Source organism: Schistocerca nitens, chromosome 4 (assembly GCF_023898315.1).
Source record: "Schistocerca nitens isolate TAMUIC-IGC-003100 chromosome 4, iqSchNite1.1, whole genome shotgun sequence".
In the NCBI taxonomy this organism is placed as follows: domain Eukaryota; kingdom Metazoa; phylum Arthropoda; class Insecta; order Orthoptera; family Acrididae; genus Schistocerca; species Schistocerca nitens.
Window position 1 is genome coordinate 322145773 of NC_064617.1, and position 25756 is coordinate 322171528.

At 42.4% G+C, this 25756-nt stretch overlaps 1 protein-coding gene across 3 annotated transcripts in view; it reads right to left on the reverse strand.

Moving 5' to 3' along the window:
• Positions 1 to 1010: 1010 nt before the first annotated feature.
• The window catches only part of LOC126251522 (uncharacterized oxidoreductase MSMEG_2408/MSMEI_2347-like), a 59127-nt gene continuing 34381 nt past the window's right edge, over positions 1011 to 25756 (reverse strand). The window contains exons 1-3 of one of the 3 annotated variants that reach the window (XM_049952003.1): positions 15548 to 15673; positions 13215 to 14734; positions 1011 to 4608 (exon numbers count right to left, since the gene is read on the reverse strand). In XM_049952003.1, coding sequence (XP_049807960.1) covers positions 4326 to 4608; positions 13215 to 14539 — 1608 coding nt within the window. In that variant the 5' untranslated portion in view covers positions 14540 to 14734; positions 15548 to 15673 and the 3' untranslated portion in view covers positions 1011 to 4325. Of the gene's footprint in view, positions 4609 to 13214; positions 14735 to 15547; positions 15674 to 15711; positions 15809 to 23623; positions 23829 to 25756 lie in introns of those variants that run through there. The other 2 variants (XM_049952004.1, XM_049952005.1) reach the window with 2 other exon arrangements.

A 25756-nucleotide genomic window follows, 5' to 3' on the forward strand; every position in this document is an offset into this window, starting at 1 on the left:
AATCCATTCGCCATGCAGCTCAACATGCCCCCAAATGTCCATCTGGTGTGTGTTGCGTCAACGTTTACTCATGAAACCATACAAAATTCAGCTACTGCAAGCTCTTCGAAGTTGACGAACAACAGGCGCAGTTCAGTAATTTCATTCTTCAGTACAACCTATCCTTGGTTCTCGTCACCCTCCTGGCCTTCATTTATGTTAATTTCTTCTGTCCTAGCATGTCTTCACAGTAACTACTATTTGCTTCACTCTGTTTTCATTTTCTACAATTTTCAATGTCTTTCCCATCTATTTTTCACTGGTCCCCTCCCACCTCTGTTACATACAACGCATTCAGTTTTTCACTCTTATTAACTCACGCACAATGTTTTAGCAGTAATCTCTGTCTTGCTTATTACCTGTCTTCCAGCTTTAAGCTCTCAGGTTTTGAATCTTGACCAATACAGTCCCCAAGAATCAGTCTTTCCTTCTCATTCCGTGCGGTAGGTCTCTCCTGACCTGCAGTTCTGGGTGACTTTGCCGAAATCTACCCCTTTTCATAGACCTCTCCAGTCCCTTTCCTTCACCCTTCTCCCTTCCCCTTCAACCCTTCTACATCAAGAAGGATCCACTGGCTCTGAAAGCTTGCCAATTACAACAGTCTTTTGAGTTCTGCCAACACTTGGTGAGTAGATTTTTGTCTATCACATTAAATAATTTTGTCAATATCCAATCAGAATTACTTCTTTGTACCTTTCATCATTTCTACAATTGAAGGAGTGGAATCATCACCCATTATAAACTCAATATCTATTTATATTTCTCTGTACATTATTTGAGCCATTTTAAAAACTTCACAGTATTTTATTAATACTGCATGCCTTGTGTTGAGAGAAATGCCAGTACTTTGCAAATTTAGATAATGGCAGTTTTTTGTACCTGCTTTCGCATGATTTTATCAGATCATATTAAATATCAAGGATGGTATTGTACAATGTTTGCAATAATCAATCAAATGAGAAACAGTATATTTATTATGTGTGTTCACAAGATATACATAGATGCCAAAGATTAAGTCATATAGCAGTCGTGACATTAAATTACCTACTATCTGACTATGAGGAATAAAAGTTTACATCTAACAATGGAAGATCGTTAACATCCTACGAACACTGGATCCAGGAAGGAAATCAGATCCATACTAGTGTAGTTCCGAAGAGTTTATTAAAAAAAAAAAAAAATAAAAACCTTGATAAGATAAATGGCTGGTTATCTGAACCACACTCATCCCACTTAAAAGTTCTCTCTCTTAATTACTGCTACAACTCATGTGGACAAACAAAGAAAGGGATAAAATCACAATGACTAAAGTGCGATTCAGTATAACATTATAAGGAGCCTACTGCAGGAACTAACTAATGAGGAGGTATTGAATAGGATTGGGGAGAAGAGAAGTTTGTGGCACAACTTGACTAAAGAAGGGATCAGTTGGTAGGACATATTCTGAGACATCAAGGGATCACCAATTTAATATTGGAGGGCAGCGTGGAGGGTAAAAATCGTAGAGGGAGACCAAGAGATGAATACACTAAGCAGATTCAGAAGGATATAGGCTGCAGTAGGTACTGGGAGATGAAGAAGTTTGCACAGGATAGAGTAGCATGGAGAGCTGCATCAAACCAGTCTCAGGACTGAAGACCACAACAACAAAAAACTGCAGGAAAGCATTAACTAAACAAACTAGCTTCTTAGAGCCTGCCAGAAGTTTAAATAAAACTGAGACAATTTTCATTTTCTTATGATCTGGGAAGCTCAATTCATTCTTGAGTGAATCTAGCCAAATATCCTCAAGTTACACAGTAGTAACACAGAGATATTGAAACTAGATTTTAAACATTTCCAGGGCGAGATGTGGGCTCTGACCATCATTTGTTGGTTATACACTGCAGAGTAAAACTGAAAAAAATTACAAAAAGAAGGAATTCAAGATGGGACCTGGATAAGTTGAAAGAACCAGAGGTTGTGGAAAGTTTCAGAGGGAGCAAGGCAATGTTGGAATGAAATGGGGGGGAAAGGAATACAACAGATGATGAATGGGTAGCTTTGAGAAATGAAATACTGAAGGCACAGAGGACCACACATAAAAAGACAAGGCGTAGTAGGAATCCTTGGATAGTACAGGACATATTGGATTTAACTGATAAAAAGAGAAAATATAAAAATGAAAAATTAACAGAAGATGCAGAGAGGCTAAACAGGGAAGGCTAGAGAACAAAAGTGCACAACTAGTGGAAAGACAGATGCTGCCTATCAAGAAATTAAAGAAATTTTAGGAGAGAAAAGAAGCAGCTGTATGAATATAAAGTTCGATGCAAGGCAGTACTAAGAAAATAAGGGGAAGGTGGAAGGAATATACATACTGTCTATATAAGAGAAAAACTTGAGGACAATGTCAGAGAAAGAGAAGAGGAACTAGCTGAAGATGAGATCAGAGATGTGATACTGTGAAAAGAATTTGACAGAGCACTGAAAGATGGACCCTGGAGTGAGGGCATCCCCTCAGAATTACTGAGATCCATGACAAAATGATTTCATCTGGTGTGCAAGATTCATGAGACAGGGGCAATACCCTCAGTCTTTAGGAAAAATGTATTAGTTTCAAAGAAGGCAGGTGCTCACAGCTGTACCATCAGATTAATAAGTCATGGATGCAAAATATTGACAATTATTTACAGAAGAAGGAAAAAGTGGTATTAGTCAACCATAATATTATTGCACCTGGGAGTGGGGGCACTTCGGTTGGCTTGGTGAGAATTTTTATCGTACTATTTCACGAGGAGATGCTGAACCGTATGATGGTATACGAACAACTGTCAGTCATTCAAAATGCGATGTGTTTCCCTTAGTCATCACTGTACTTGTTTACAGTAAATTTGCTGTGTGCTTCTGACAATGGCCACAGGAGGCTAACTACAGTAACATCAAGGCCAGGTAATAGAAGCTAACCTTGAGGAATGTAGGAACATGTGAGGCAGTGCTGAGTCTATGTCTTATCTTGGAAGACAGGCAAACCTGCATTTGTAGCTTTAGAGGAAGCTTTTGACAATGTTGACTGACCTACACTCAATTTTTTCAAAGCTGCAGGTGTAAAATAAAGGAAGTGATGGGTTATTTACAACTTGTATAGGAACCAGATTAGTTTAGAGAGTCATAGGGTATAGAAGGGGAGCAGTAGTTGAGAAGGGTATGAGAGAGTGTTGTAGCCTACCCTCAAAGTTTTTCAACTTGTACAGTAAGCAAGCAGTACAGGTAATCAAGGAAAATTTTGGAAATGGAATGACAGGTTAGGGAGAAGAGAGAAAAAATTCGAGGTTTGCTGATGACACTGTAATTCTGTCAGGGGCAGCACAGGACTTGAAAGAGCAGTGGAACAGAATGGATAGTGTCATGAAAAGAGGGCATTAACACAAGTAATGCAATGTAGTCAAATTTAATAAGGCAATGTTGAGGGAATTACATTAGGAAATGAGATATTAAAACCAGTAGAAGAGTTTAGCTACTTGGGCAGTAAATTAAGTGGTGGTCAAAGTACAGAGAATATAGGATGCAAATCGACGACAGCATGAAAAGCATTTCTGAAAAATAGGGATTTGTGTACATCTAATATAAATACAAGTGTTAGGAAATATTTTCTGAAGTGTAGACTTGTAGGGAAGTAAAACATCGACGATAAGCAGTTCACACAAAGAGAATAAATGCTTGGTGCTATAGAAGAATGCTGAAGTCAGACAGGTAGGTTGAATTAACTAATGAGGAGATACTGAATCAAACTGGAAAGAAAAGAAATATACAGCACAACTTGACTAAAAGAAGGGATTGATTCATAGGACAAATTGTGAAACATCAAGGAATAGCGAGTTTGGTAACATAGGGAAGTGCTGGGGAGATAAAAATTGCAGATAGAGATATAGGCAGGATCACAGTGGATGTAGGTTGCAGAAGTTACTCGGAAATGAAAAGCCTTGCACAGGAAGACTAACATGGAGAGCTGCAGCAAACCAGTCTTTGGACCGAAGATCACAACAACATCCTCATATACACTAGTGACCGAAAATCGATTTTGTGGTTAATAAAACAAAAAAATACGACCAATGCCGTCTCTCCTTCTAAGTATATCCATTATCTGGTCGTGGTGCACAGGACACTCCATGGAGCCGCCAATCAATAACATCCTCATATTCAGTCGTTATACAGTTAATGCCGACCAGTCTCTAAAGTAGTTAGTCATACCTACAGAACACAGAGGGATAACAGGTTATTCAATTGTAGTACTCAGTAACACAATTTTATTCTCCAGCGGTGAATGATGACAGCTCTATAGGTTTCCTTGGCCATGCAGGAAAACATGTTTTCTGTACAATGTTCCATGCTGCTCTGTAATGTTCTGCCATTCCTTTGGTTTGAGCGTAAGTCATGTTGGAAATGTCAACACCATTTATAACATGCGTGCAATGCATAAACTGGCGTAACAGTTCTTTCTTACATATCATCAAGCAGCAAGTAGAATGCAGATTTTCTGATTTCTTTGTTGTACCCTTTTTAATTCCATTTACTGCAACTTCCAGAGGCCTATGTAGATAAAACAAAAAGGGAATTTTAAAAATATTTATACAATAATGAGACATCATATACTACTTTATTACTAAACTTGTCTTAATAATATCTTAGTACACTAATTTAGACTTACCCCATTTGTTCCTACTTCAATTTATCTATTTGCTACTAAAGCGAATGTCCCTTTGATTCAATTACAGTTGCCACTGTAAATATCTATGATTCCACAACTGTAAGTCCAAAGAAGCAACTAGATCTATGTATGTTACAAAATTTGTGGACACTCTTTGGATCCTGCCCTAAAAGCAATCATGTTGAAAATGAAATATATATGATGAAGCCACTTCTGGAAGTCGGGGCAAGATATGGACAGTGGAGACATTGAAAATGATATAACAAATTAATAAATGCCCCCAAAAACTACTTGCACAGAAAAAAGAAAGCACCTGTTTACAATGACACTTAGTAAGTTGTTCTCTGTTTGTTGATACTGTCACAGTAATTCAGGTCCATGCAACCATCGTCTATTTGCCTTCATGCCATAACACTATTTTTTAAAGGTCACACTAGAAGTTGACCACAGTGACTAAAAATAAACACCTAAGTATTTGCACACTTGTTGTGCTTCTACAATGAATGGCTGCTTAAAGTTTCATTTTAATAATGTCATGTCATATGTAAAGTAAATATTACAGGAGGTACATTCTGCAATGTACAGTCTTGTTAATATGGTGATTCATATCCTAAAAAGTTTCAAAGCTGAAATATGTAATTGTTCAAATATTCTTACAGTATGTAAGAGCAGAGGTAGAGAAGGAAGTAACTACATTAGGCTAACGCAAAGAAAACAAATCTAATGCACAGGTACCATACTTATATCTGAAAAGGTTCATACCACAGACAATGAGTAACATACTGTCATTCTTCATCATACATACAAAGGAGGGCTACTAGCTGATGCCCGACTGCCTTGGAATATTTCTTGTTTCTTTAACTGGCAAATCATGCCCACTGTACTTTTGATTTTGAAACTAATGTACAGGGAATAAATGTGATACCGAACTTCATTTTATGGGACATATGTGCTATATTCTTCAGCCCATGATTTTGTATTCACTGCTCCCAAACACTATAATAACTGAACTTAGAACAGCTCTCTTCTTCTTGAGCCAAAGTAATGAAATACTTTGAATTAAATGACTGAATTTTCCTCATGTAAAGGGATAAAGTTAAAAACAAGTCTGGGAACCACCCGAAGAGCCTAATGATGAAACCAAGGGACCACCAAGTAGGATGCAGCTGGTGAAGGGGCTATGTGGTCAGTGACATTGAAATGCTATGGTGGTCACAGATGACACTTGCGACCGAAACATAATGCAGCCTGCAGGAGTACTGCAACCCAGACACAACAACCAGGTCACCAACACATTTTATGCAGTTCGGCCGGCACACTAACCATGAAATACAACAAAAGGTGGCATGGTGAAGCAATATTTAAGGACGCTCAAACCAGACCGTCATTGTTGAACTGCTGAGCAGTGATGTGATGTTGAGCCTGTGCTACTCTGTGCTGCAACAATGATGCTGACATTTCTGCCACAGCTGGTACCTGAAATGCTGCCTGCCACCTCTGGGCACCAGGGGCTGCTCTGCACTTTGTCACCTCCTGAGAGTACCACGCCAGGATCCAACCATCTCTGCACCTGTTGGGGCCCAACAGAAGACCACTATGCTCTGAGCCCAGGAGCGTGACACAGCCCAATGTCCCTGTGGCTGTCACTGCCAGCCACACTCACTATGGCCAGGAAACACAAGACCCTGTCGGCACAGCACCAGCCGCCCAGTAGCGGATTGCGCAATTAGCAGCCAAAGGCCGTCTCATCTGGAGAGATGCCTTCATATTCTCTGTGGTGACCAGTAACGATTGTAACTAAACCTCCATAAATAAGTATTGTAACAATAATTGAGCCTCCTTCAACTGCCCAACATCCTCCCTCAGTAGAGAATTCTAGTCCACACTAAGCTGTAAGAGCCAGCCTGTCAAACCTATTTGTCATTTGTCAATGAGGACCTACTGGATTGCATTTATGCTATTTGCTTTGAAAAGGCCACACCTCCACTGATAAAACAGTCTGTTTGTCTGTTCTGCAAGAGTCTAAGCTTTTTGTAGTTCATAAGACAGCCAGAGTAATCAGAGTGACACAGAATGGTAATATCACAAGCACATTTATGTTTGTGAGAAAAGCTTTGAGAAGTTTTCAAGTTTCTCAAAGCAAGGGCTACTTTCCCATCCATAGTCTAAAGGTCTTGTTTTAAATAAATTTTTCAGAAACGGTTTTGCTCAGTTCTTTACCACACAGGTATTTTAATTTTGACTTCATTTTCTTGTTTCCTTAAACAAGTATTAAATAATTATCTACTGGAAACTGAACTGAAATAAAAATTACTGTATTCAAATTTCTATGAGAACAATTAGTTTACATACAACCACTAAGACTAACTCAATGTTTTATACATATCAGGTTATTCTCTCTCAAAGTAAAATTGTTACAATGTAAACCAGTGTGTGAAGTATCATCAAAATATTTGTAAGGTTTTGTAGTAGCCAACAGAAAGATCGCGGGAGGCGCACATTGGCACGGCGCGTCACGGACGGTAGTTGCCGCAAGTAGAGTCCCGTCCACCAGAGGGCACGCGAGAATTCGAACGCGACCTCTGCCGGCATAACAACAAGAACAACAACAACTCCGGCAGCACGGGCCGTGCCCAGAGTTAACATAGGGCATGCCTAGGACACCGTCCCGGTCTACGCTAAGTGAAGTGCGACGTAACGTGAACAGTGTTACTACACAATTGGCGACGAGTAGGGTCGTTCTTTCGCGTGTTGCGTCGTCGTTCCGGTTTCGCAGCTTCTCCACGGCATGGAGGATTTGGTGCGGGTTTTGGTGGCGCAGCAGACGGAGCTCATGGCCACCATGAAACAAGTGCTTCCGGCGTTGCTCTCCACGCCGTCTGCTCCGGCGCAGTTCCCTCCTCCCTTTCCCCCGTATGACGAGACGGCAGAGGATTGGGACGCATATGAACATCGCCTTCGGCAGCATTTCCAGGCGTTTCATGTTGCCAATGCGGAGGTATGTCGTGCTCTCTTCTTGTCTTGGATATCTCCCTCGCTGTATCAAGTTTTGCGGCAGCTAGCGCCGTTGCAGGAACCATCGTCCTTGTCTTTTGACGCATTGTGTTCATTGCTGTCTTCATATTATCGCCGCCGCACGCATGTTGTGGCGGTATAGGGTCGAGTTCTATCAATGCAAGAAGCAGCCCCATCAGTCTTACCGGACGTGGGCTGCTACCCTGCACGGTCTTAGTCGCAAGTGTCATTTTGTCACGGAGCAGTCGCGAGAGTCGTATGCCCACGTTATGGTATGCGACGTCATTGTTCGTTCGGCCCCTGATAGGGAGGTCCGGCAACGAGCCCTGCAGTTAGAAGACCCTTCCCTCGAGGAAGTCCTGTCCATTGCTCAATCGTATGAAGTCTCTCACGCAGCAGGTCAACAGCTGGAAGCATGGTGCGACGTCGCGGAGGTTCAGGGCGGCGCGGCCGCGTCCACTGTGTCTGGGGTGGACGACGTGTGAGCGGTACAATCCGGCCGTTACGGCCGCTCCCGCACGGTGCGTAAACAGACTTCCGGCCGCCGGCCCCTGTTGCCGTCCTGTGCGTCGTGCTATATACATCATGATCGGTCAGAGTGCCCCCAGCGTTGGGCCGTTTGTTGCAAATGTAATAAAAAGGGTCACATTGCTAAAGTTTGCCGCTCAGCCTCAAAAGAATCGAAGGAAGCAAGTACAGAGGACATGGACATTGACATTCAGGAAGTTTCATCGGGCCAGGCTCCCGACGCATCGGCACGCAAACTCTTTATCGAGGTGTCGGTTCGGTCACGCCGGTTACAACTGCAAGTAGATTCGCGCGCGGCAGTTTTGTTGTTGAATGCACAAACTTATTCCGACCTTGGATCGCCCCCGTTGGCGCCGGTTTACCGGCGTCTACGCGGTTATGGTAAACAGTTCATTCCCCTACTGGGTCAATTCACTACCGACGTGACTTACAAATCAGTCACTCGGCCTATTACTTTTATTGTTGTCAGTGATGCGAGCTCCGCTAACCTTTTTGGCCTGGATGCCTTTCAAGCTTTCGGTTTTTCTATCGCTGACACCATACAGTTGGTCTCCGCAGACGTTCCCTATCACTCATTGGAATCTTTGATCTCAGACTTTCCAGATATTTTTGAGGAGGGCCTGGGGCGTGTTTCCGATTTTGAAGCTCACTTAACGTTAAAGGCGTCGGCTCGCCCGCGTTTTCTATGCGCGAGGCAGATCCCCTTGGCTCTCCGCCCTCAGGTAAAGGAAGAGCTAGACCGGCTGACAGCCCTAGGGGTCGTTCTTTCTGTTTCTTCCAGTGAATGGGCTTCGCCCCTCGTTATTGTCAAGAAGCCCTCGGGAAAATTAAGTCTTTGTGGCGATTTCAAGGCCACCATTAATTCCCAATTGTCGTGCTGATGAATTGTTCTCCGCCGTGGCGGGAGGCCAATATTTTTCAAAAATCGATCTGTCGGAGGCTTATCATCAGATACCACTTGATGAGGACTCCAAGCGCCTGGCGGTCATCAACACCCCGTTTGGCCTTTACCAATACCAGCGGTTGGCCTTTGGAATATCCAGTGCCCCGGCGATATTCCAGCGTTATCTTGAGCATGTCATGTCGACAATCCCTCATTGTATTAATTACCTGGATGACATAATTGTCACAGGCCGCAGCACGAAGGAACACTTGCACAACCTTCGCACCCTCTTTCTCAAATTCAGGTCTGTGGGCTTGCGTTGCAACCTGCATAAGTCAACCTTCTTCCAACCGTCCATTGAGTATGTGGGCTACACCATATCTCGGCATGGCATCCAGCCACTAGGAAGTTTGGTCCAAGGTATCGTCAACCTTCCTCGGCCCACTTCGCTGAAAGAGTTACAAGCTTTTTTAGGCAAGATAGCCTATTACCACCGGTTCATTCCCAGAGCTTCCACTATAGCCCACCCCCTGTACTGCCTTCTGCACAAGGGTGTTCCTTTTAATTGGTCGCCTGCATGTGAGCGAGCGTTCACCTCGTTGAAGGGCCTCCTCACGTCAGCCCCTTGTTTGGCTACTTTTGATCCCCATAAGCCGTTGGTCCTGGCTACAGATGCTTCGCAGTATGGGGTGGGGGCGGTCCTGGCCCATCGCAACGCAGATGGTTCCAAGCAAGCACTGGCGTTTGCGTCGAAAACGCTTAGTCCCGCGCAGGCCCATTACTCCCAGGTGGAAAAAGAGGCTTTGGCCATTGTCTACACTGTTACCAAGTTTCACCCTTTCTTGTATGGCACGAAGTTTCAGTTAATCACTGACCATAAGCCGTTAATATCGTTATTTGGCCCCGCCTCTCAGATTCCGGATAGGGCGGCCCACAGACTACAGCGCTGGGCCTTGTTCCTCTCTAAGTACCATTATGACATTCATTTTCGCCCTACAGGACAGCATGCCAACGCCGACGCTCTTTCCCGTCTTCCGGTGGGCCCGGATCCTACGTTTGATCGAGAGGAGATTATGTGTTTTCATTTGGATGTGGCGTCCCGCCAAGCGGTTGATGGCTTCCCGATCAGTAGTTCTCGAGTCGCCAGGGAAACGGCGGCTGACCCGGTTCTCCGGCAAGTAGTTTGCCTCATTCAGCAGGGTTGGTCATCCCGCCCTCCGGGCCAGGCCTCAGACCCTCTTCGTAATTATTTTCTTCTACGAGACCGCCTCTCGGTCTTGGAAGGAGTTCTCCTTCTGGATACCGATGATACAGCTCCTCGCGTGGTTGTTCCTGCAAGTTTACGAAGGGAGGTCCTCACGTTATTACATGCGGGGCACTGGGGTGTTTCCCGTACTAAAACCTTGGCTCGCAGACATGTGTACTGGCCCGGTATTGACAGAGAAATTGAGCACTTGGTGGCCGCCTGTTCCCAGTGTGTGAGCCAACAAGCATCTCCCAGGGCAGCGTTCTCTTCATGGCCGCCGGCAACCCAAGCATGGGAACGTGTTCACATCGATTTTGCGGGCCCGTTTCTCAATGGCTTTTGGCTCATTGTCATTGATGCTTATTCCCGATTCCCATATGTGGTTCACTGCTCCTCAACCACTTCAGAAGTTGCAATCCAGGCACTGGCAAAAATCTTTTCTGTGGAAGGTCTGCCAGTCACCCTGGTCTCGGACAATGGACCGCATTTTATTTCGCAGACCTTCCAGGATTTTTGTAGGTGCTTCGGTATTCGGCACGTTTGCTCTCCCCCCTTCCATCCACAATCGAATGGGGAAGCCGAGCGCATGGTGCGCACATTTAAGACGCAGATGAAAAAGTATGTGCACGAATTTCCTGCAGAGGAAGCATTGACGTTTTTCTTGACGGCATACCGGACCACACCAATGGGAGAACGCAGCCCCGCAGAGCTCCTCCATGGGCGTCAACCTAGGACTCTGCTGCACCTCCTCCGGCCTGGTCCTCGCCAGTCTTCACAAAACGGAGTACCTGGCTTTCCACTGGGTATGTCGGTCTGGGCCCGTGGGTTTGGTCGCAATCCACGTTGGATACCGGCGGTGGTCCTGCACCGAAATGGCCGCCGGCTCTATACCTTGCAGGCGGGGGATCGGGTGGTACGTCGTCACCAAAATCAGCTACGTCCACGTTCGGGCACCCACCCTCCGACCTCTCGGACACCAGCTTCCCCATTGCCGGCACCTGTATTGGTTTCACAGGGGATGTTACCTCCTCTCCCCGCTGTGACTCTGCCGCACTGCGATGGTTCTCACCCTTGGCAGTCTCCAGTAGCTCCAGCACCGGCATCGCCATCATTCGAGATGCCCCAGCGAGAGCCGGCCCCCCTAGCAGGCCCGGTTTCTCAGGGGGCTAGTTCACCTGTGGTCGTCCCTTCCCCTTCGTCCCCGCCACTGGGTCTTGCCCCTCCCGAGGTGGAACAGGATCCGGAGTTCGACAGCTTGTCGCCCGTTCTGTCCCGGGTTCTGGTTGTGGGACGACGGGGGCCTCTTCGTGTGGGTCACTTCCAGCCGTATTCGAAGGTTCCGGCTCGAGGGTTGGCAGATCCCCTCGACTCCGGCCATCCAATGGATGTGGAGGTCATTGCTCCTGCCCGAAGCTCCACCTTCCGACGCAGTGGATCACAGTGGCTTCACCCCCCGAAGTAGGAGGAGTGTAGTAGCCAACAGAAAGATCGCGGGAGGCGCACATTGGCACGGCGCGTCACGGACGGTAGTTGCCGCAAGTAGAGTCCCGTCCACCAGAGGGCACGCGAGAATTCGGACGCGACCTCTGCCGGCGTAACAACAAGAACAACAACAACTCCAGCAGCACGAGCCGTGCCCAGAGTTAACATCGGGCATGCCTAGGACACCGTCCCGGTCTACGCTAAGTGAAGTGCGACGTAACGTGAACAGTGTTACTACAGGTTTGAAAAGAAAACATGCTCTTGAGGTAGTAACTTGGAGGAACACAAAAGTTGTATATTTTACCTTCATTCCTACTGTTGGCTTCCACATTGTTAAAACTAAATATACCTCTACAAAAATTATGTTAGACAACTGCCATGGAATGTTTGTTTCTAGTTTAAGCATGCACACACATGCACAGGTGCACTCACCCATGGCTATGAACGAGAGTGTGTACTTACACTAGGAGAAAGTGCTAACTAAAAAAGTCATGCTTTAGATGTGTTACACAATGTACATCAATCTGCCAGAGGTGAGTGGCTGCCTTTCTTCATTTTAAGAGTTTTCATCCTGGAATTTCCTTAATAGTAGTATTAATAGGACGGAATGCATAACATTCAATAAATTTTCACTGTATAAATGCAGACTTATCTGTGGAAATAGACAACATGACAGCCATGCATACTAGATTTGCTGTAACTGAGCAACTATTTTATATTGTTGTGGGAACAATGAGCTGCAAAAGTTGAGGTAGAAAGTGAAATTGAGACCAAGTCTTTGTCTGTGAGCTCTTTGGACAGACTTTTGTGGTATCTAACTTAAATATATGTGTATTGTGGTGTCTTGTATTTATGCAAATAAAGTGGATCAATTTCATTATAGCAGTACGAGAGTATAAATGCACCTACTGACATGCATAGAATTTCCCACTTGGTAATAAACCAAGAGCCATGATATTTAAGCATTAAGTAGCAAAATTTGCATCTGTCACATTTTTTATGCCAAGGATTGCAATCTGGTTCCCTTCAGACAACTCTCTATTCATTCCAAGACAAAATGTAACATTATGTACATTATTGTAGGTTGATATGGAAAGCTAACTGTGACAAGAAAGCACTGCTCCTTTGTATGGAAAATGTCACCGAGTCTTTAAACAATACGGGTGCAACCATAACATTGACTAAAAACAGGATACCCATGTTTCCAAATAATGGTTTTTCTTTTTTCAATGCTCTCAAATTCATAATACATGAAAACAATTTTTTAAGATAAGGAAGATGTCATTAGAATTATTAATAGAAACAGAAGTTAAATACTTGATGGATGTTCTCACCTATCAGGTACTGCACTCCACACTATGCTTTCAGCACAAGGCAATTTTCCTGGTTGACGGGCATCTGAGAAAGGCAATGTAGAATGTAGAAATATAGGTGATGACATTCCATATGGTGGTTTTAGGCCAACTATGCCAGTTGTTCTTCCCACAACTGCTCGATGAAGTGCATCATATGAGTATGGGCTGCTGCCACCTACGTTGAGTGTCTTATAGTAAATAGGTGCATGCAAAAGCAAAGACAATAAAGCACCCTGCAAACCCACTGCTGCCCACCTTGCTAATTTATCACTACAGGATAATGATAGACTGCGCTCTCCGCGACCTGGCTTCCCTCGAAGTACTCCTGTTACATGATAGTTTGCTCCAGGAAGTTTAGGATCTTGTAATTTTTCCCCTGGGAGGCACTTTGAACCTGTTCTGTAAACATCGGAGAAAGCTGGTTTTTTTGACAATGGGCTAAGATTTTCTTCGTGCTCAGATGCACGTTTCAGCCCAGAGCGCTTACAGTTTTCATCAGTTGAATTTGTATGAGTGTGGGGTGACACAGAATGGAGCTCACTTGGCTTGGTCACTGTAAATTTTACTTCATTTCCACAGTGGACTGTAATTTCTTGGAGCCTTACTGTTCTTGCCAGTTGAACTTCTGAATCAGTATTTAACTGCTTAACAAATGGTCCTTTCCCAGTTGGTAAACGGTTATGGGAGCAACTGGCTTGACTCACATCAGACTCAACTCCATCATTAGTCTGGAATACATTTTCTGCTTCTTTGCTTACTGTATTTTTAGATAAATGTTTATTTGCATTGGCATCCTGCACCTTGGATACTACCTTTAATGCATGTGAAAATGAAATATTAATTGGTAGGGTGCATGTGCCATCTGAATAATCATCAAATTTTGGAAATATTGAAGCATCACCACAAGGAACATGGCTGGTGAAAAAATGGAATGTAATATCATCTTTCATGATGCAGCGACCTTCATGATCAGTGCCACTAAAGAGGGCTGATTTACCCGTATGCAGCTGTTGAAAGACTTGATAATATAAGTAACGAAGAAATCCTCGTCGTGCCATCACTTCTGCATGGCAGTCATTCAGTCTTGTAGAAGACATTTTTGACTGCCCTACACATTTTGATCCAGTTCCAGCTGAAATCACTTCAAATACTGGATCTATACCCCAACCATTTACTTTGACAATTGCTGCAAGTAGAGTCCACTGTCTATCATTTGGTTTTCCATTCTTTGGAAGAGTGTCATATTTACTATAACAAAGTTCTGCAATTTTGTTGCAGAAATCTTGATCAAATGTAGCAGCCATAATTAAAGAACATGAAAAACAAATGTTTCCAGTTTGGTGTAGCGCAAAAATATTAAGCAACTATTTCAGGATCCCATGCAAACTTTTTCACAGTTTTTAAACTGTTCAATAACTCCACATCTTTCGGTAGAAGCTCAAAGTTTAGAGCTATATTAGATGCAATGCGATCTGGGTTCACAGATTTTGGAATCACAGCTGGAAAAAAAGAAGGAAAAAAATAATTAAAACTCAGTCTTTCCTGCTGGTGTTATATTTAAAGACAATGTACAAAAATTAGCAATTTTTTTTATAAACTCTGTGGACTGGTGGACTTTCATGATTACAAAACAAAAGTTAAGGAAAATATCTACATCAGACATATGTAACAAGGAAATTTCAGCATCACTGTGTGACACAGCAAGTTGGAACTATTCCATGTGTGATGACTTTTATGGCTGATTTTGCCTTTGTGCTTGTTATATTATGAACTTTGACACTGCACTTTTGTTGCTCTATTTTTTTTTTTTCCAAATCAGAGGTCATCCCTCACTAATTATATAATTAATATTTTGAATAATTTATCATTATGTGAAATAATTTTCAATACTGCACCTGTACTCTTAAGTACATAATTACCAATGTAAATTCATAAAGTGATTCCATGTTTACCAAATGTTTTGTAAACAAACAAAAAACTGTCATTACTTATACCACATCCTAAACAGCAAAGTTTTACCTAGTCACTTTTAATGATTGTATAATGTCCAAAACAACTCTGTTAATACATCAGTTTTTAAATAGTCGGATGTCACTCAAAGTCAGTCAGTCTGCACCCAGTTGTGAGCAAACTGTCAAGTATGTAATACCTATGATAGTGATATTTGCTCATGTTACATGTTGGCACAGTTCATTCGTGAAGTGCATGCACCTGTACTAATGAAAAATCAGTAACATCGATGTCTAAAAACTTCCAAGTGATTTCTGTAACATAAATTAATGGATATTTTGACTGAACTGTGTGGTACTGACCTGACAGTAAGCAACAGTAATTTCAAGGATGAGGAAAACTCGTCACAGTTTAGACAGCACAACTTTGAGGCTAATAAAATGTGTGAAAAAGTGCAATCTAAATTGTAGTATCCTGTACATTTTTCTTGAGCAGACAACATCAATTATTAAGAGTTTCAGCTTCAGGACAACAAATGGATGTGCTGCTGACGAGGTGACAGAGATTACAGATAATCAAGTTGGTGCTTTATAATTAAGCACAAACCAGTGTATGTAAACAATCTGTAAGAGGAATCATGAATATCTATCAGAAAAAAATACTGTGCATTCAAAGGAGTTTCCCCAATACAACTAAATGGTAATCAAGATAAAAGAGTTAATCACATTTTATACATTTGACACGAAACATCCAAAAATTATAACTGTAGTGCTTTTTTTTTCAAAATATATGAAACAATTCTAATCTTCCTATCTGTCAACACTGTGATTTTCTCCAACATTGGCATATAACATTAAAATTATTTTTGTGAAAAAAAAAACATTATCTTTAAAAGGATGTATAGTTATCCTTTATTGTTGCGCGATTGACCAGTTTCTACTCTTAAGTTATTTTCCAGCACTTTCATAAGCAGTACGCTACATGTCCTAAGTGTTGTGGCGGCATACAATTGAAAAAACCATTACATACATATATCCATATGTGGAACACATGAAATAATACATCTCCATTGTAAAACATTGCACTAGAAGCAAATGTCATTTGTAAACTACAAGACCCCAATTCTAAGAGGTTATTCTTTCTTCATAACCCTCAGAGAGGTGTAAACTAGCTCGCGTCCGTGGTGAAATACTACATGTGCACCCCGGGAAGCGCTAAATAAGCTAAAACGAAATGGCAGTCAGACCAAATATTGGATTTCCTGGCTAAAAACGTGCAGACATATCAAAATCAAAAATCCCTAAGAAATGGACCTTTTCAGGGCTCTGTGTGTTCAAGTATGCCATTTAAACAGAGAAAGCATTAGCCGAGCTAAAAGCAAGAACCTATCTAAATGCCATGTAGATAATAATATTGATGTATCTCTAATGCAGGAAACACACACTCCAACCAAGGAAGACTCACATAAAAGAGGTAGGAATTTCCGCAGGGCTGACTGATGGAGTTTTCCTGATGATCTGTATCAATATATCTGTTCTATTCCACCAGAACCTAAAAACTAGCCCTCTGTTTCTCAGGGCTGTTCCTACTGCTGCTAAGAAGTTTATCCCTTGTGAACAGGAAGAGGAATATACAGGGTGTTACAAAAAGTTATGGCCAAACTTTCAGGAAACATTCCTCACACACAAAGAAAGAAAATATGTTATGTGGACATGTGTCTGGAAACGCTTACTTTCCATGTTAGAGCTCATTTTATTACTTCTCTTCAAATCACATTAATCATGAAATGGAAACACACAGCAACAGAATGTACCAGCGTGACTTCAAACACTTTGTTACAGGAAATGTTCAAAATATCCTCCGTTAGCGAGGATACATGCATCCACCCTCCGTCGCATGAAATCCCTGATGCGCTGATGCAGCCCTGGAGAATGGCGTATTGTATCACAGCCGTCCACAATATGAGCACGAAGACTCTCTACATTTGGTACCGGGGTTGCGTAGACAAGAGCTTTCAAATGCCCCCATAAATGAAAGTCAAGAGGGTTGAGGTTAGGAGAGCGTGGAGGCCATGGAATTGGTCCGCCTCTACCAATCCATCGGTCACCGAATCTTTTGTTGAGAAGCGTACGAACACTTCGACCGAAATGTGCAGTAGCTCCATCATGCATGAACCACATGTTGTGTCGTACTTGTAAAGGCACATGTTCTAGCAGCACAGGTAGAGTATCCCGTATGAAATCTTGATAACGTGCTCCATTGAGCGTAGGTGGAAGAACATGGGGCCCAATCAAGACATCACCAACAATGCCTGCCCAAATGCTCACAGAAAATCTGTGTTGATGACGTGATTGCACAATTGCGTGCTGATTCTCGTCAGCCCACACATGTTGATTGTGAAAATTTACAATTTGATCACGTTGGAATGAAGCCTCATCCGCAAAGAGAACATTTGCACCGAAATGAGGATTGACACATTGTTGGATGAACCATTCGCAGAAGTGTACCTGTGGAGGCCAATCAGCTGCTGATAGTGCCTGCACATGCTGTACATGGTACGGAAACAACTGGTTCTCCCGTAGCACTCTCCATACAGTGACGTGGTCAATGTTACCTTGTACAGCAGCAACTTCTCTGACGCTGACATTAGGGTTATCGTCAACTGCACGAAGAACTGCCTTGTCCATTTTATGTGTCCTCGTCGGTCTAGGTCTTCCCCAGTCGCGAGTTATAGGCTGGAATGTTCCGTGCTCCCTAAGACGCTGATCAATTACTTCGAACGTCTTCCTGTCGGGACACCTCCGTTCTGGAAATCTGTCTCGATACAAACGTACCACGCCACGGCTATTGCTCCGTGCTAATCCATACATCAAATGGGCATCTGCCAACTCCGCATTTGTAAACATTGCACTGACTGCAAAACCACGTTCGTGATGAACACTAACCTGTTGATACTACGTACTGATGTGCTTGATACTAGTACTGTAGAGCAATAAGTCGCATGTCAACACAAGCACTGAAGTCAACATTACCTTCCTTCAATTGGGCCAACTGGCGGCTAAAATGAGCTCTACCATGGAAATTAAGCGTTTCCGGACACATGTCCACATAACAACATTTATTTATTTGTGTGTTAGGAATGTTTCCTGAAAGTTTGGCTGTACCTTTTTGTAACACCCTGTATACCAGGGTGGAATGAACATGCGAACAATTTTATGAACAATATAGTGAAACTGGCGACAGACATACTGCAAACAGCCTCCTCCAAAGGCTTGACACTGCTAGAAGAGTACAATGGTGTGAGACGGTAGAAAACATAAGCTTCAAACATTCAAGTAGAAAGGCAAGGAGCCTTCTGCATAAGCTTGGTGGAGCCTGCAATAAACTGGTCAGGAGTTGAATTTCAGATAACCAAATCAGTAGCCATATATAGTTGAAGCACCTACATCATCCAGTGAAACAACATACTTCCAAAATAAAATGAGAACTCACCTCCCTAAAAGCTCAGTACCCAAACAAATCTGATTTCTCTTCACCATTTACACTGACTGAATTGGATGAGGCCTTGAAACAAACTAAACATGGTAAAGCACCTGGTCCTGGTTAATATACACATGGAATTTCTGGTAAGCATGGGTAATGGTGGTAAAAAAAGGCTAGTCCGCTTCTTCTCCAACAGCCTAGATAATGGATCACTGCCTAATGAGATAAAGAGAACAAAAACAGCGGCAATTTTGAAACCAGGTAAACCAGCTGACAGCCCTCAAAGTTTCAGACCAATTTCCCTTTTGAGCTGTACTTATAAACTCTTGGAGAGGGTCATTTATAATAGAATTAAAGGCTTCATTCTGGAACATATCCCAGCTGAGCAAGCAGGTTTCAGGCCACAGAGAAGTTGCTGCAACCAGGTACTGGCCCTAACAGCTTCCACAAAGGCTGGTTTCCAAGAAAATGTGAAGATGTGTTGCATTCATAGACCTAACCATGGCATATGACACAGTCTGGAGAGAAGGGATGATATACAAGTTATTAAACATGATTGGCTGCCAAAAAACTGTAACTCTCATCACCACCATGATAAACAATAGATATTTCCGCATTTACGTGGGAGAAAACATGAGACCCCCCCCCCCTCCCTATTACTCAACCCATATATCTCCAAGCTTCTCTATACCAGGTTAACAAAATTCTGCTACACTGATGATATCACTTTTGTTTGTAAAACAAACCCTGCACAAGTAAAACTGAAGTACTTACATTCCATCTGAACAACAAACAAGCCACCGTAGAGCTCAGAGTGAAACTTCATAGAAACTCTCTTTGCCATAACAAGTACTCTAAGTACCTTGGTGTCACCCTTGACCATAACCTTTCACACAGAAAATATCTTGAAAATACCACTGCCAAGATAAAAACTCATATCAATATTATTCAACAATTGTGTGGAATGACATGGGGAGCTTCAACAGATACCTTGCGCACATCATCCACTGGTCTTCTCAACAGCCAAGTACTGTGCCCCAGTACAGCTAAACAGCTGTCATGCCAACTTGATTTATGTCCAGTTGAACCATACTATGCGGTTAATAACTGGGACAATCCAACCAACACTGATTTATTGGCTTCCTCTGCTAATCAACATCTATCCACCCACAATCCATAGAAGTGAGGCCTTGCTTACAGAAGACTGCAAGCTGCAGGAGCACATGGAGTCACCCATACAGGAAGACATACCAAGTCTACTACAAAATAGACTGTTCAAGAAACCCACTATTGCTGCAACCAGAACATCTAGATGGCAGTAATATCGAGGCGAGAGACCTGTGAGATCAGAACCATCAACTTACTGAAAATCATGAAGACTGTGAGTGATTCTAAAAGAATAACTGTTATACTGCTGGCACAGACTTGGCAGGAAACTATGGGTCAAATTGAACAAAGCTCACACTGGGCATGACAATGTGCAGATTCTCTTTACAATGGGGTGTTACAGAGTCTCCAGTTTGTGACTGTGGGGTTCTAAACCAGACAGCGCATTAGAGATGAATGCCCCTTGAGTTCCCACCAGGGGAGCTGGAACAACCTCATAAAAGCTGATGATACAACTCGGATTAGGAACTTAGGTACTGACATTTAGTTAGTTTTATATATAGTTTTGTATTTCTGTATTCTTGTTATATACATACACTAATGTTATATACCTGTATTTTTAAACTGAATGTGAGTCATACAAATAAATAAATATCCTTTAGTCATTCCATGCATTGATGAATGCAGTATGAACAACAGTATGATACTATATGCAGGTGCGTGGGGTACCTAATGTGTTCTGTATTGTATGATATGCTTATCACACCATGAAGACCTGCTACCTGGTCACAATGCCAAAGTTCTCTTTCTGCTATGGTTATTCTTCTTCTTTTTAAGATGTAGCCACTTACCACACTGGCTTCAGATACTTTAAAATGCCTCTACTGGAGCCACACCATAAGGGTTTTCCCTGTTTTAAAAGTTTCAGTATCTCAAAAAATATTCATGACTTAGTAATGTTCCATTATTGCATGCTTTTCCAGTTCCAGTGTGGATCCAAAGGCACAGATGGGTAAGGGTGGGCAAACAGCTACTTCTGGATGGGCAGTCTGGAGACACTAGCTCAAGCATGAAAGAAACGTGTGGGGCTTGGTCGGACAGAGGTGGTCAGTTCGCTAGCAACCGGAACACACACTGGTTGCGCTGGGCAGTGGAGGGTGTTGATTTGGAAGGACAGTAGATTTTCTGCTTTAGGAGTAGCTACGTGAAGGCCTCTATGAGGAGAAGGACTTTTCTGATGACATGATAGAAGAAGAAACAGGAGTCGAAAGGTCAGGGATCCAATATTAAAATCAGAATTTAAAAGGGCTTTGGGCAACCAAAGAGCAAGTAAGGCAGAAGGGAAAGACAACATTCCATCAGAATTTCTAATATCATTGGGGAAAGTGGCAACAAAACAGCTGTCCATGTTGCTTAGCAGAATGTATGAGACTCGAAATATATCATCAGACTTTCGGAAAAACATCATCCACACAATTCTGTAGATAGCAAGAGCTGACAAGTGTGAGAATTATCGCACATTCAGCTTAACAACTCGAGCTTCCAAGTTGTGGACAACGATAATGCACAAAAGGGGAGGTAAAGACACCAGATAGGCAGTTCTCACATTGCGGCTGATAATGGAAGCAAGACTACAGAAAAATCAAGAAATGTTCATATGATTTGTTGACCTGGAAAAAGAATTCAACAGTGTAAAATGGTGCAAGATGTTTGAAAGTCTGAGAAAAATAGGGGTAAATTATAGAGAAAGACAGGTAATATACAATGTGTACAAGAATCAATAGGGAACAGTAGGAGTCGAAGACCAAGAACGAAGTACTCAGATTAAAAAGAATGTAAAACAGGGATGTAGTCTTTCACTCCTACAGTTCAATCCACACACTAAGGAAGGAATGACAGAGAAATGGAATGGTTCAAGAGTGGGATTAAAAATCATGGTGCATGGATATCAATGATAAAATTTTCTGACGACGTTATAATAACTGAATTGCGTCAACAAAAAGTGAATTTAGAAGCCCTCATGGGTGTTCCTGTGACCCATCATTGATATGTAATTTCATTTAAAATTCTAAGGAAGTGTCAACAGTAACTTGTGTGTGCTTTGGGTGATTTAAATGTATCGAACTATTGCACCATCCACGCAGCATTTTGTCATAAAAAGCATATGCTTTAAACTGCCTGAGTTGGTACACATTGAAGATATGCTATCTGGCAAAAGGGGCCATATAACAACTGATTAATCATTGCTAAATTTCTTCATGCAATTAAGCAATGCAAAAGTTGCATGCCCAGTTCTTTATCTTAAACGATTTGTAATTGTTTTTAAGGTACTTGTATAAGTTGTAACATTATTGTTTTCCTGTATTAGAGCTCTAAAACTTAACTGTTTTTATTCCATCTGTGTCAAAATTACCAGGACGACCTGTTAGGAGTGTTGTTGAATGTTAAAATCAACTTATGTGGCAAAGCCTTGGTGTTCCTCAACTACTGTCTGAGTATTTTGATATAAACCAAGCATTGCCACTTAACCTGTCAGTGTGACCTTATATAAATGTAGTATGAGTGTTTGACTTAAAAGATCAAATATGTTCAGGTTTCCAGTGTGTGCCTTGTGTTCAAATGGCTCTGAGCACTATGGGACTCAACATCTTAGGTCATAAGTCCCCTAGAACTTAGAACTACTGAAACCTAACTAACCTAAGGACATCACACACACCCATGCCCGAGGCAGGATTCGAACCTGCGACGGTAGCAGTCCCGCGGTTCCGGACTGCAGCACCAGAACCGCACGGCCACTGCAGCCGGCTGTGCCTTGTGTAAATTGTTTCATCATCAAATAAATTTGTCAGGTCTTCTGGTGAGTCTGCGCTCACTCTTTAACCACATCCAGATCCCTGAATCCTACACCTGTAAGGGAGGACAGAGACTGAAATCTATACAACAAATAATTGCAGGTTATGAGTGTAATTAGCACAAAAGAGGAAAGTGTGGTGGGCCATTTCAAATCATTACAAGACAGCTTTCCACTCCTGCTCCTCTTTAAAAAAAAAAAAAAAATAATCTAGATTTAAGTGTTTTCAGTACTTGTCATTATCTGATGGCCAACAGCAGTCTTCAATACATGCTGGCATTGCCTGGTTGCTAACACTGATGTTTGGTACAGGCAGCTTCACTGCAGGAGTGAATAACTCCACACAAGTATGTGGCCGAGTGACCTTAAATGCCTGATTTGCCTCAGAGTATGAGTAGTTGGATAATATTGATTTACAGAGTCTTTTTCTCTTCAGTGAAGGCTTAACAGTCTCAGTTTCAAAAGGATGCTTGTCAAAGCATTTGGCAGAAGTGGGTGGAGCAGTACATCGAATGGTCATTGGAACTGCACAGGTCAGCAGGCCTTTGCACACTCCATGGTGGTGTACCTGAAGAACTGACACTTGATGCAGAACATTAGATTTGATAGGTAAGGCCTAATTTTGTAGTGGAAGAAATCTGCTGCTATGTTCTCAAGTAGCTTTGGAACATTGACTGTAAGAGCAAATATGGCACTCTCTTTGAGTTAGCCTATTTGTCTCTTCATAACTTCCTAACTACATGCACACCACTTTGATAGTTAATGTTGAGCTCTTTGGTGGCCAGGCACATTAACGCCTGCATGGGATAATTATTTACTTTAATTATGAACAGTGTGCAGCTCAGTATCACAAGGATTGGAAAGTCATATAATGGGGCCCGTTTCAGTTTTCAAAATTTATATCCATTGAGTTATGCGTCCAAGTTTTTCTATGAAATCCAACACTTCACGTGAAATTAATACATAATACTATGGAGTGTTTATGATGCTTGCCCACCTGCATTGAGCTGCAGTGCCCAGCGCAATAATACTTGTGCTGGTGTCCTACCAAGACGCTGTGCTACTTCAACCACAGTGGAGTCATTCAGCAAATGGTTTGCTCCTGCTGATCCACCTAAAGAGCAGTATGCCTGGACGAGAATGCCAGCTTTTTCACATGCAGTTCTCAGTTGTTCTTGTCGAAAATATGGATGAAGCTCAACCTAAAAAGTATCATACATCATCAGATATGTTGGGGAAAAAATGACACTCTGTAACTTTATACAGTCAACATCATATTCTACACATCTCCTGAAATGATAAAACGTTCCTCACAGCAATTGCAAGAAAATATATTGAAATTAATTGTTAGTGACAATACAAGCAATTATGAACCTACAACAGTTTCTTTTGTCTGACAATGTAATGTCATATGCTGTTTACAAAATTAGACAAATTGGTGTTGTCATCTTCTAAACCAGTACAGATGTGAGCCTATGAAACTGTCACCCAGACTGAAGCAATCACTCTCTGGAAATATATGTATACCTGCACAGTTCTACTCAATATGAAGAAGATACAGGGCATAATTAGAGCATCTAAAGTGACACACAAAGTATTTTATGTGACTGACACCTTATGGATGACTAAATAAACAGCTGAAGTGGTGGTAATGAATCCTTACTTGACACAAGCTAAGAGAGACAATGAGGCCTGTGAAGAATGTAATTCATATATGGTGGTGGTGGTTAGTGTTTAACGTCCCGTCGACAACGAGGTCATTAGAGACGGAGCGCAAGCTCGGGTGAGGGAAGGATGGGGAAGGAAATCGGCCGTGCCCTTTCAAAGGAACCATCCCGGCATTTGCCTGAAGCGATTTAGGGAAATCACGGAAAACCTAAATCAGGATGGCCGAAGACAGGATTGAACTGTCGTCCTCCCGAATGCGAGTCCAGTGTGCTAACCACTGCGCCACATCGCTCGGTAATTCATATATGAAACATATTGCTTGTTACCATATAAAAATCTGGCAAAAATTTTAACAACATCAAAGAGACTGGTTATGTGCTGGCAGATTATGAAATCCACTGTTCCCAGTTTACAAACATTTCGTGTAACCTCGTGAATACTATTTCACAGCTTCAGTTCCCTTCACCCATTAAACAACCATTTCAGCTATTTCCAACAACTTTCGTTTTATTTCCATTCCCGTTTTTTCCCACATAACCGATCATTTTTAGCAGCTTCCCACAGGTTTAAACGTTATTATTTCTTCGTCAGACAATTGTTAGCCTCATTTTCATAATCTGCCAGCACATAACCAGTCCTTTGAATACATTTACAAGCAGTTTTTTCGAAATTTTCCTCAATTTCTCCACCCTTTAACGTGTTTTGGAGGCAACACAACTACCTAACCTCTGTACACATCGTTGTTCACCAACCTAAGTTCAGCACAGGATCAACATAGCTCATCTCAAACCAACACTTTTTCGACTTTTTCACACCTTTATCTCTCCCCATATATTTTTATTTTCACTTTAGCCTCATGTTACCCTTTCCACATTCTAATACCATGTCACCCTCACAACATCCCTACAACGACCCCATTAAATTTTATTTACATTCCCTCCGCAAACATGCCTTCACCCTAGCCAGATTACGCTCCCATATTTTATTTACTCAGGCTTGTCTGACATTTGCCATTACCCCCAAAGGCCTCACACTTTAAGTTCCCATCTCTGGCTGTAATCCTTCTTTCCGTCAGTCCCTATACCAGTTCCAAACTGCACAATCCATAGCCCTCACCCGCCTAATCCTTCACCTACACATCGACTCAGCCAATGAACACACCCGTCAACTCCTATCCCTAATCAAAGTCCTCAATCTTTCCTCTCCCACATCCACACCAGCTATTCAGAGCATCCTCCTACAGGCCAACCGCAAATTAGAACAGCATGCCACCCTCCACCTCAAAAAACTATCCAATCTCCTGGTTTCCCACCTCCGGAAAGGCAACTCACTCACCCTCCACAACCTTTCCAACAAACCTCAACCTCCTCTCATTGCACACAGACCCAGTCTCTCCCATCTACTCAATCTCCCACTTCCAGCTCCACTCCCCCCCAACATCTCAAAACTCTAGTCAACACAA